The sequence below is a fragment of the Sus scrofa genome, chromosome 14 (assembly GCF_054392235.1).
Source record: "Sus scrofa isolate SSC_HxYL_T2T_F1_AM1 chromosome 14, Sscrofa_HxYL_maternal_Yorkshire_Landrace_v2.0, whole genome shotgun sequence".
In the NCBI taxonomy this organism is placed as follows: domain Eukaryota; kingdom Metazoa; phylum Chordata; class Mammalia; order Artiodactyla; family Suidae; genus Sus; species Sus scrofa.
Window position 1 is genome coordinate 22,690,960 of NC_139396.1, and position 13,353 is coordinate 22,704,312.

General features: G+C 36.8%; 1 protein-coding gene across 22 annotated transcripts in view; it reads right to left on the reverse strand.

The window, feature by feature from the left end:
- The window catches only part of AUH (AU RNA binding methylglutaconyl-CoA hydratase), a 147,854-nt gene that overhangs the window by 121,306 nt on the left and 13,195 nt on the right, over positions 1–13,353 (reverse strand). For all 22 annotated transcript variants that reach the window (XR_014826398.1, XR_014826402.1, XR_014826394.1 and 19 more), the window contains exons 2-3: positions 10,011–10,078; positions 9,822–9,909 (exon numbers count right to left, since the gene is read on the reverse strand). Coding sequence is in view for 6 of the 22 variants with exons in the window: in XM_084994539.1 (XP_084850665.1) it covers positions 9,822–9,909; positions 10,011–10,078 (156 nt within the window). In the remaining 16 variants the exon portion in view is untranslated. The remainder of the gene's footprint in view (positions 1–9,821; positions 9,910–10,010; positions 10,079–13,353) is intronic.

Here is a 13,353-nt window from a genome sequence, read left to right on the forward strand (position 1 = left end):
CCCACTCATAGTTCACAGACATGGCTCAGATCTCACGTTGCTGTGGCTGTAGTATATGCTAGCAGCTGCAGCTCTGATTCGACCCCTAGCCTGGGGACTTCCATATGCCACAGGTGCAGTCCTAAAACGCAAAAAAAAAAAAAAAAAAAAAAAAAAAAAAACCCACAATGAAACTGGCTATTATTAAATAGATAGATAGACAGGCAGGTAGAGAGAGAGAGAGAGATAACAAGTGTCGGTGAAAATGTGGAGAAAAGGGAACCCTTGTGCACTGCTAGAAGGAATGTAAATTTATGCAGCCACTATGGAAAACTGTGGACAGTCCTCAAAAAACTAAAACCAGAACTACCATAGGATCCAGCAATTTCACTCCTTAGTATCCTTCTAAAGAAAAAAAAAAAAAATTAATTCAAAAAAATATATGCACCTCCTATGTTCATTGCAGCATTATTTACAATAGCCAAGATATAGAAACAACCCTGTGTCCACTCTTAGGTGAACAGATAAAGAAGATGTGATAGGTAGAATATTACTCAGCCATAAAAAAGAGTGAAATCTTGTCGTTTGCAAGAACATGGATGGACCAAGAGGTCATTATGCTGTGTGAAAAAAAAAAAAAAAAGACAAATACTGTATGATTCCTCATATGTAGAATCTATAACACAAAACAAGCAAATATAACCAAACAAAAACGGAGTCACACATAGAGAACAAACAAGTGGCTGCCAGAGGGGGACAGGGGTAGGAGGATGAGTGAAATAAGTGAGGGAGACAAGGGGTACAGACTTCCAATCACAAAATAAATGGCTCACGGGGATGAAATAAATGCACAACATGGGGAATATAGTCAATAATATGTAACAGCTGTTTCATGACCGATGGTGACTAGACTAACCATGGCGATCATTTTATAATCCATAGGAAGAATGAACCACCAGGTTGTGCACCTGGACCTGACATGGTATTATAAGATAACTATACTTCAATTAAAAAAGAAAAGAGAAAGTTTTTTAAAGGATAAGCATGTTCTATATCCCAACTGTCGTCATGGTTTAAACATCTGCCAAAATTAATCAATTACATATATACTTAAAATTGGTACATTTTATTACAAATAATCCAGATCTCTATAACATGTCTTTTTATGTCCAAGATAAGAACCACATGCTAAACTAATACAAATTTGTAGATATTTATCCTTTCACTTTACTTCTCAAACCCTCTAAGGGACTGGCATTCACAAGTAAACCAATATAACCTAACCTGAGATTCCGAAACAATACTGAATAGATAACTTCATTAGTCAGAGGCCTCCACCTAACAAACCTTATCATGATACCCACATCCATTTGAACAATACTCACGACATTCAATAAAGCATGTTGACATTTTAGTGAGAAGTTTTTAGTCAGAACATAATTTACTAGAACTCAAAAGCAGAAGCAAAAGTACCTTTACTTTTAAAAAAAAAAAACCCACACTAGTATAATTCAGTGAAACACTCAATTTAGAGTTCTACACAGAGGAATCAATTACCAAGAATTGTTTATAATCTATTTCAGGAATTTCAAGAGAAAAAAAATCCTCAGTCTCAGTAATTTCTCATAGGATTTCATGTCAAAAATTTCATGGTAAACACGATACATATGTGCTTTGCTACTACTTAGGGTTAGAACACTAAAAAACCAAAAATTAACAGATGACTAGGATCAAAGGTTTACATCTGTTACAGCAGCCTAGTCAAAAGGACTTTTTCATAATTTCATTAGAGATAATACATTAATTTTTTTTATTCCTAAACATTTTGAAAGAGCAAAATCACTTCAGTTTTCTATCTGTGTATGTGTTTGTGTGTATGTAAGAAACAAGATAAAGGGAGTTCCCGTCATGGTGCAGTGGTTAACAAATCCAACTAGGAACCATGAGGTTGCAGGTTCGATCCCTGCCCTTGCTCAGTGGGTTAAAGACCCAACGTTGCCGTGAGCTGTGGTGTAGGTTGCAGATGCGGCTCCAATCCTGTGTTGCTGTGGCCCTGGTGTAGGCCGGTGGCTACAGCTCCTATTCGACCCCTAGCCTGGGAACCTCCGTATGCCGGGGGAGGGGCTTCAAGAAAAAAGGCAAAAAGACAAAAAAAAAAAAAAAAAAAAAGAAACAAGATAAAATGTTTAAATGAATAGATAAATAATTTCTAGACTAGGCAGGGGAGAGAGCACACATTCAGGCCAATCTCTAACACAATCTGTGTAGCCAGTGCTCCACAATGAGCTGTGATCATCAAAATTCTCGGTATTCTAAGAGAAGAACAGGCAAGACATGAACCCAGAAGCAATGTTCTAATCCCCAAAAAAGAGTACAAAACACTGATTCCCAGCCTGGAGTTATGGCCAGGGTAATGGCACAGTATCTGAAAACATATACGTATAGAAAATATTGTCTACGGCCATGATAACTGTGATATATATTTCTTCTGTATCTTGATAGCGTTGTGGTTAATAACGGAAAATTCATTTGAATAACATTACTGTAACCAGAGTGGCATTTTGACATTACATGTATTCTCAAACAACATAAGATCACTACAGTGTATAAGCACATGAAATTTTAAAAACTTAAAAAGGAGACCTCCTACGTACTCCAAGATTAAAAATTACTGATATAGTAAACAAAAACCTGCCCTAGAGGTCAGCGGTAGTTCCAGCTAAGGCACCACTTTGACCAGGCACTTGCCCTAACAGTCTATAACATGAAAGCATCTGAATCACTGTAGAAGGCCTTTATATTTTGAAATTTTTCTCTCTCAAATGTTCCAACATTAAGAAACTCCGTAATTTTGGTGTCCAAAACCAGATACACTTGGTTTAAAATTATCTACTTGTATATATCTGCTTAATATAATTCTTCACTATACTTATTACAGAAAGTTTGAAGATGGAGAAAAGAAAGTATCTCTCCTAATCTATAACTTTTATTTGAAGATATAGTTTTTACTATCAAAATGGGAATAACATTTTACAAGCAGCTCTCTCTTATAAACTGTATTTTTCACACTATAACATAGTCTTCATACTAGCACTTTAAGTAATCCCTTAACATTTTACCAAGTACATGTATTTATTTGTGTATTTATGTATTTATGTATATTTGGATGTATCTGTATAATGAAATACTATGATAAAAAAATAAAATAATAAAAATTGCTTTTTTTTATTAGGGAAAGAAATGAGTAGAGGGAGTGGGCAAGAGTAGGATTCTGTATACTTTTTCATACACTTGAAAAATGTATACATTTCATACATTTTAACATACTACCTATTTATTATTTTAACTAAAATTTTATTTTTAAAATGTAAAGGTAATTAAAATACAACTGTTGGAGTTCCCATTGTGGTGCAGTAGAAATGAATCCAACTACTATCCATGAGGATGCGGGTTGATCCCTGGCCTCACTCAATGGGTGGGGGATTGATCTGGTGTTGCTGGGAGCTGTGGTGTAGGTCGCAAACATGGCTCAGATCCCACGTGGCTGTGGCTGTGGTGTAGGCTAGTAGCTGCAGCTCTGATTCAACCCCAAGTCTGAGAACTTCCTTATGCCACAGGTGAGGCCCTAAAAAGCCAAATAAATAAATACAATTGTTGACTCTAAATAGTAGATTTAAATAAGAAGTCAGAAATCACTCAGTCCACCTTCCAGTGCATGAAGGGATCACTTTAATTGTGCTTAATTATCTGCTCATCCACCACATTAGAAAAAAAGGACAGAAAGGTTAAACAAAATCAGGAGCCAGAAATACTATGAATGAATTCTTCACAGAGTGGTCTAAGACAATTTCAGAGAAACTGCTCACATCCCAAGAGCCCCCCTCAAAAATCAGTGAATCACAGCACAGTTTAGAGGCATTTTAAATTCAGTAAATACATGTTGAGTCCCTATTATGTGCCGTGTTAACATAAAATGATTTTCAAAGAAGAAAAAGAGAAGTTCACATCCTCAAGAAATTTGAGGCAAGACCACTTTATAAGCTTCATATTTTTTTTTGGAAATTAACAAGGTACAACTAGAACACAGAGGTACAGAGAAGAGAAACCTTTATGGGGCAGAAAAGGGAAGAGGGAAAATGAGTAACTTTAAAGGGCTGGAGGGCTAAGAGAATAATCAATAAATGAGTACACTATTTTTGAGAATTTGGGATTTGAATATGACTACTTCAGAACAGAAATTAAAGCTCTAATTATGCGAAAGACTGTTTTTCAACAACAACTAATAAATGAGGCCTAATTGAGGTTTTATACTATTACAAACTATGAGAAGTTTAAATATTCTAAGTATGTAAAGAGATTTTGTTTACCTAGACTTACAATACATTTAATGTATACATATTAATAAATACAGATCTACTAACTGCCTGTTTCAAATACACCTAAGAAAAGGTGAAAACCTTTCAGAGAAATTCAAAAGAATAGTTTTACTACACACTCTGAGTTACTAAAAACTATTTGCCGCAATTTTTCTAACATGCAAACGTGTTTTTGGACAAAATATGCTAAAATAGAGGAGAAAATTATCCTTATGAAAAAGGATATGGAACAAAGAAAATAGACTTGATAAGCCCTTGGAAAAAGTACTTAAGGCTAACTTGTTAATCTGGTAAAGTATTTGGTATATTACTTAAAATATCCCCAGAAAGGCAACCTATAACAGATAGTTAGTTGTAAACTATACTAAAGCATTAAAGCCTTGTCCAAAGAATACTGATAATGTGGAGGCACAAAACAAATAGGCAGCAAAGGAACCAATTTAAAAAAAAAAAAAAAGAATTCTACCAGTAATTATAGCATTATAATTACAAAACCAATTACCAAGAGAAAGACAGTAATGCTAGTTATGATAGACACATTTCTGAAGCATCATTCTACCTTCACTATATCACCATCACTCCTGAAAGATTCATATAATTGAGCCTTCCTTAAAAGCCTCCAAACGGCCCTATGTCTTCCCAATAAGCCCCTTGGCAGCCCTCAGAGGATCTGAGTGCAGTGACCTCAGAGCCATCAGTCATGGCATTAGATTCAGTCACGTGGAAATACAGTCACCTGGTCCTAAGATCACAGACACAAGAATTCTAATACTCTCAGTGTAAGTTTTTCATATTGTTTAAGAAAAATACTTTAATAATACTTTTATAAAATTATTAACAGCTGGAGTTCCCGTCGTGGCACAGTGGTTAACAAATTCGATTAGGAACCATGAGGTTGAGGGTATGATCCCTGGCCTTGCTCAGTGGGTTAAGGATCTGGTGTTGCCGTGAGCTGTGGTGTAAGTCACAGATGCAGCTCAGATCCCATGTTGCTGTGGCTCTGGTGTAGGCCAGCGGCTACAGTTCCAATTAGATCCCTAGCCTGGGAACCTCCATGTGCCGCAGGAGCAGCCCTAGAAAAGACAAAAAGACAAAAAAAAAAAAAATATTAACAGCTATAACTCACTCACTACTGTAGTATGCTTTGCATACACTGTCAGATCAAGCCTCTGACAACCGTACAAGGAGGACAGTATTACGTTGGAAAATGTGAGAGCAGAAGCCAGTACTGCAAACCGTTATCACCCAGGCAGCTGAGCATACTAATCCTACTCTCTTCAATTACCAAACTGAAGTTAAAACTAATCCTTTTGGAGAGACAGGATTAAGATGGGGAATAGAAGGCCTGGAACTCAACTTCTCTCCTAAAAATAACAAAACTCACAACTAAAGACTGAGCAATCTCCACCCAAATGGACCAGAAAACTTAAAAAAGATACCCTACTCCAGAAGAAAAAGAGGAGGCCACATCAAGAAGCAGGAGGGGCGATTTCACGATATAAACAACCCCATACCTCCCAGGTGGGAAGCTCCATAGACTGAAAACTAACTGGTTCACAGAGACTCACCTACAGGAGTGAGAGTTCTGAGCCCCACATCGAACCCTCACATGTGGGGATCCAGCACTAGGAGAAAGAGCCCCTGGAGCATCTGGCACTGAAGGCCAATGGGGCTTGTGCACAGGAGCTCCACGGGACTGGGGGAAATGGAGACCCCATTCTTAAAAGGCGCACACAGACTTTCATGTGCACCGGGTCCCAGGGCAGAGCAAGGTCTCCATAGGAATCTGGGTCAAACCTGACTGCAGTTCTTGGAGGACATCCTGGGAAAACAGGGGTGAATGTGGCTTGTTGTGAGGGAAGGACATTGAAAGCAAAGCTCTCGGGAATATTCAGCAGCAGTGCTTTTCTCTGGAGGTGGCCATTTTGGGAAAATCTGGCCCCACCCATCAGTCAGTGCTGAGAAGCCCCAGGGCAAACAACAACCCAGGTGGGATCACAGCCAGGCCCCTCAGTAAACAGGCTGCCTAAAGACTCCTCAGGAACACAGCTGCCTCTAATCCCATCCAGAGACTAAGCCCCAACCCATCCAGAATCAGCTCCACCTACCAGTGGGCAGGCATCAGCCCCTCCCATCAGGAAGCCTACACCAAGCCCCCATACTCACTTCAGCCACAAGGTGGGCAGACCCCAGAAGTTAGAGAGGCTACAACCCTATTATCTATAAAAAGGTCACCATACCAAAAACCTCTAAAAATGAAAAGACAGAGAACTATAACTCAGATGAGGGAGAAAGGAATAATCCCAGAAAAACAGCTAAGTGATGAGGAGATTCTCAGTTTCCAGGAAAAAGACTTTAGATTGTTGATGCTGAAGATGATGCAAGACATTGGAAATAAACTGGAGGCAAAGATGGATAACTTACAGGAAACACTGACCAAAGAGATACAAGATATAAAACTTAAACAAGAAGAGATGCAAAATACAATAACTGAAATAAAAAATTCACTAGAGGCAGCTAACAGCAGAATACAGGAGACAGAAGAACGAATAAGCGAGGTGGAGGACAGATTAGTGGAAATTACAGATGCACAACAGAAAAGAGAAAAAAGATTGAAAACAAATGAAGAGGGTCTCAGAGAACTCTGGGACAAAGTGAAATGCACACATCCATATTATAGGGGTGCCAGAAGGAGAACAGAGAGAGAAGGGCACAGAAAAAATAGTCCAAGAGATAATAGCCAAAAACTTCCCTCACATGGGAAAGGAACCACTCAAATCCAGCAAGCACAACGAATACCATATAATAAACCCAAGGAGGAATACACCAAGACACATATTAATCAAACTGACCAAAATTAAAGACAAAGAGAAAATATTGAAAGCAGCTAGGGAAAAGAAACAAGTAACATACAAGGGAAACCCGATAAGGTTATCGGCAGATTTTTCAGCAGAATCTCTGCAGGCCAGATGGGAGTGGCATGATATACTTAATGTGATGACAGGAAAAAACCTCCAACCAAGATTACTCTACCCAGCAAGGCTCTCATTCAGATTTGAAGAAGAAATCAAAAGCTTCACAGGTAAGCAAAAGCTAAGAGAATTCAGCAACACTAAACAGCCTTACAACAAATACTAAAGGAACTTCTCTAGGCAGAAAAGAAAAGACAGCAACAGGAAACAAAAATTCTACAAATGACAAGGCTCACCAATACAGTAAAGATACAAAATCATCCATGCACAATTATACCACCAAAATCAGAAATTATGAGAAGAGGTGGGTACAAATGCAGGACACTGGAGATGAACTTGCAATTAAGGGAACAACAACTTAAAACAATCTCATATACATATAGACTCTTATATCAAAACTTCAGAATAACTGCAAACCAAAAATCTACAACTGATACACAAACAAGGAATCTCTGGAGAATATATCTCATAGTAAATAAGTGCATAATCCACCATGAAGGGGGTCATTTGACATCATTCTTGGAATGTTGTAGTCTTCTTAGATCTGATTTTGATTTCCTCTCCATCAAAGAATTTATGATAATTATAATTAAATACTGCAACTGTACAATTCAATAATACAGCTCTACAACTGTATTATTAATAACCATCTCTCTCCATGGTACAAGGTAAGGTCTATAATGTCTTGTTTATCACATCACCTAGAATGGTGTAATGCCTATATTGAAGAATCAATAAGATGTAACAAACTGTGAGGACATATTTATATAGTTACACTGTTTTTAACCAATTTATGCATTTTATATTTTACTTATTTTCAGAGGGTATATTATTTTTGTTATTCTTACCAGTTAAGTTATTCTTTTTATTATGCTATATAAAATATTTAATGGTATATAAGGCTTTCTTCTTTATAAGTTTTAGTTGCATAATACAACAATTTTAATATAATGCTAATTTTTAAAGAAAAATTGAATGTAACAGATAATACTAAATAGTAAAGATGAAAGCCATACAAAATGGGATAAAGTATAGAATAGATTTCCTATTTGTCTCAGCATATTTTCCATTCCACTTCCCCAGATGGAGTCACTTAATCTGTTTCTTAAGATCCATGATATAATAATCTGTATGAATGTAATTGTGTTTAAATATATGCATTTTATTATGTAAAAAAATAAAAATTAAATTAAAAAAAAAAACTAATCCTTTTATGTACAGTACACTCTATCAAAAGCTAAAATGCAACTCATGAAACTGAATGTTCCTAAATATTTTAAGGAACATTTTAAGGGGGAAGCTGCAAAGTTTGAAGCTTGAAAAACTGAGGACTCTCAACAACGAAACTGAAGAACAGCAGCCACAGCTAAGATACCTCTAAAAACCTTGTCTAGACATACTCTCCACTTCTCCAGAATTACTCTAGCTATAGTGTAAATGTTAAAAAACACTCATTGAACCTAAAGTGTCCAATTATCTCCAGTGGATTATTCCGTTTATACTTTTACTGAAAAAAAAAAAAAGTTTATGACTCAGTCAACATCTACCTTTACCTACTTATTAGTAAATTACTATGATACTGTATATTATCAGCATTTTTTATCTGAATCATCTACAATTTTTACTAGTTGAAACAGATCCATTCAATCCCATGACTTTTTTTAGAAATATTTAGAAATATGGAAAATGCAAAGCAATTTAATCCTTGACTTTTTGGTAACGTAGTACAAATGGAAAAAACATATTCTGCTGCTGTAGATACCAATTTAAAAACACAGATGGAGTTCTGCTGTGGTGCAGCAGAAACAAACCCAACTAGTATCCATAAGGATTCGGGTTCGATCCCTGGCCCTGCTCAGTGGGTTAAGGATCCGGCGTTGCCATGAGCCGTGGTGCAATTCACAGAACAAGGCTCAGATCCTGCGTTGCTGTGGCTGTGGTGTAGGCTGGCAGCTGTAGCTCCCATTCAACCCTTAGACTGGGAACCTCTATATGCCGTGGGTATGGCCCTAAAAGGTAAAAATAAATAAATAAATAAATAAAAATATGATTTGTGGACACACCTACAAACACCAGCCGCCAAAACAAAGGTCTATACTTAACATTTTCTACTGAGGCAACTACAGCTCCTCAATTAAACTATTTTTTAAGCAACTCTCAAATGCAGAGCACAGTGTTATGAAAAAGAGACATGATTTTTCCTTCCCAGTTCATCTTTTCTAAATATTATTCATGTACCACAAGTAAACATTTTAATGGCTCAATTTATTTTTTCAACTTCCAAAACAACTTTTCCACATGCTGTAAAAGTTTCCTTCTAATACTAACAAAGCATTCAAAGCATTCTCTTTCTTGTAAAACAGTAAAAAAAAAAAAAAAAGAGGAATTGTTTCTACTAGAATTCAAACCACGAACACTTCATAACAGAAAATAGGCTACTATTGAGGAAAGACTAGACTACAGTTTGCAAAATGTAATCTATGTATTTACATACCAGCACAGAATATCCCTGGGACTTCACTTCTGACTATTATGGTCCGTACTTTCTTATCAGATTTTAAAGCATCCACAGCTTTTGACAGCTAAACAGAAATAGGGAGGGTAAGGGAAAAATCATTTTCAGATTAATGTCAATACTGTTTATCTTAATATTAGAAGCAAATAGATTAACCTTTACACTTACCATTTTTACAAGATTTTTACTCAGTGAATTTTTGGCATAAGCTCTGTTTATTCCGAGCACCACAATTCCTAGTTAAGGAAACAAACAAACAAACATTTGAGTTAGTGAGGTATTTAGGGTAGAGACTCCCACATACACAGCTAGTTAACTTGGGACTGAGGAATCTACCTTCTCCTTGAGGTTCACTTCAAGAGCTTTATCCTAACTTTCCTATTTGCCTTCCTCTTTAAGCATATTTTTAAAGAATGTGCTATATGTAACATATTTACAAAATCAATCTAATGCTTCATATTCACCACTTTTCTTCAGCCTTTAAGAGAAGAATTTTACAACAGCATGCCCCTTCACTTCTCTCTCCTTAAGCCCCACCAAGATAATCTGTCACATTCTACTAAATTTTACATAGCTAAATCAGATTAACTAGTGGAAAGGCCATGCTTATTGGTGAAAACTCTAAATTACGGAATACTGTTTCATCACTTCCAAGTATACACAGAAGTACACAACAGCTAACAATTCTTTTTCACAGGCAAGCATTATAGGATCAGTTTTTTGGCTGGTAAACCAGATGACAATGTTGCAATTACTCTTTCTGTCACACTACATAGTTCTCAATATTTCCATCCCAGGTTTCTCTCCTGACTCTGTCCCATGTACTTATTAACCTGAATCCACTTCCCTTTAGACATCCAATAAGCAATCAACCTGAATCTATAGAAGGTTTATTCTCCCCCAAAGCCCAGCTACCTCCTAACTTCCCTAATTTTATCAGAAAGCATCATCTAAATCCAGCCTCCCATTCCAGCTGCTGTAGTCAGATCAATTTTCTGAAAACAATTACATGCTCAAATTTTAAACTCTCCTCTGCATAAAATCCTTTAATTATTCGAGTTCCAGACCTTAATTATATGCAAAGTCTTCTAAAACCTGCACCCCACCTTATGTTCCCTGAGTAAGCAAAAATTTTCCATGTATAATATGCATTTCCACCTGGTTGAGGGGGTGAGGGCAGACAAGAGGGGGGTGATCGTTATTGGTAACTGAGTTAAAGACAACAAAATGTGCACATGCTTCTCCATGCAAGAAACTGTGCAAACCCACTTTTCAAAAAAAGTACAAAGATGAAATTAGGCCTACAGCAGGATTAATTTGCAAACTCTCCAAATGATCTCAGTATGGAGAAAATCATGAAGGAGAACTGGTATCTAGGGCTGGCTCTGTATTAAACAGCTGAAGGACCTTGGTTAGGTCCCAATACTAATGACAGCAGCTAGCACTAATTGAGTTCTTTAGCATGTGTGGGCCACGGTTCTCAGTGCTTCATGTTTATTGTCATCCCCAAAACAACCTAAAAGGTAGGTATTATTTTTATCCTTGTGGAACAGACAAAATAACTGGGACTTGGAGAAGTAACTACCTTCAGCTGGTAAGTGGCAAAATCTACACTTGAAGGAAGAATGACTATGCTACACTGTTCAAGCTTCACTTTCCTCAGAAGAAAACCAAGTAGATAAGATTAGATATATTCATTCATTGAAATGTACTGCATACACACTATGGTGCTCAGCTCTCAGGGAACTACAGTCTAGGAAGGAAAGACAAACATTTGTCAAATCATCACAAAAATATACAATTCAAAATGCTGTACATGCTCTAAAGAGTGCTACAGTAATTTGTAACCAGAAGTGACATGGTCTGAGGGCAAAAGAGGATAGTCAGGGAAAGCTTCTCCAAGACAGGGCTATGTGAGCCGAGATTGGAAAGATGAGTAAGAGTTGGGGGGTGGGAGGGAAGGGACAGGGAGGTGCTGAATTTCAGGCAGGGCAACACAGGAGAAGTCATAAAACAGTCATGCCAGAAGGAGGAGGAGTACCAGTGAGAGGACAGGTCAGCACAAGCCAGATATTGTTGCTACAGGCCCTGTTAAAAAGAAAAGGAGTAACCACTGAGTTTACGTTCCATAAACAAACATATAAAAGGGGCACGGGGATGGGGAGGGGTGGTATCTATATTTGGAGACCATACCTAGGTGTACAAGGCTAGACACTTTGAGGCACAAGCTGTAGTCCAATCAAGAGATAGAAGGTCTGACTGAGGTTAGCAGAGTTAGAAGGAAGTGAGAGAATTCAAAAGCTACTCAAGTGGTAAAATTTTAAATGAGTTGTGATTGCCTGGATTGAGGACTGGCTGCATTGAAAGGAGGTATTTAGGAGTGTTTAAGTACTTCACCATTCAGTATAATGACTGCTATGCATTTCTAACAGCTTTTTATCAAGTTGGGGAAATTTATTTCTATATTCAAAATTGCAGGAGTTCCCCATTGTGGCGCAGTGGTTAATGAATCCGACTAGGAACCATGAGGTTTTGGGTTCAATCCCTGCCCTTGCTCAGTGGGTTAATGATCTGGCGTTGCCGTGAGCTGTGGTGTAGGCTGGAAGCTGCAGCTCTGATTAGACTTCTAGACTAGGAACCTCCATGTGCCAAGAGTGTGGCCCTCAAAGGACAAAAAAAAAAAAAGTCACAGCATAGAAAATAGATTAGAAGGAAGAATTTAACTAGGAGACCATAGACCAATAACCGTTATGAATACTGATACCCTCAAAAAAATAAAAGTCCGCAAAAAAATACTAACAAGCCAAATCTAGCAGCATATTCAAAGGTTTATACACCATAACCAAGAGGGATTTATACTAGGAATGCAAGAGTGATTCAGCATAAAAATCAAAGTAATACACTACACTAACAGAATAAAGGAAAAAATTTAAAAGCCACATGAACATCTCAACTAATCCTTAAGAAACATTTGACAAAACCCAACATACTTTAAATGATTTTTTTAAATAATAATTTTAAAACTTCAAAAAACTAGAAATGGAAAAGAACTTCCTCAAATTAATAAAGGGCATTTACAGAAAACCCAGAACTAATATCATACTTAATGTCAAAAGACTGAAAGTTGTCCCCCGAGATAAAAATATATATATATATATTTATATATTTTGTCTAGAAAATATATAGACATCTGTTTTCACCACTTCTACTGAGTACTGTATTGGAAATTCTAGCCAGAGTAGCTAGATAAGAAAAAGAAATAAAAACATCCAGATAGGAAATAAGGAAATAAAACTATTTCTATTCACAAATGACATGATCTTATATACAGAAAATCTCAAAGAAGCCACAAAAACTATTAGACCAATAAATCAAATCAGTAAAGTTACATAATATAACTTCAATATACAAAAATTAGTTATACATCTACACACTATCAATAAACACTGCAAATGAGATTAGGAAAACAATTTGTAATAGCACCAAAAATAATAGAATACTTAGGAATAAA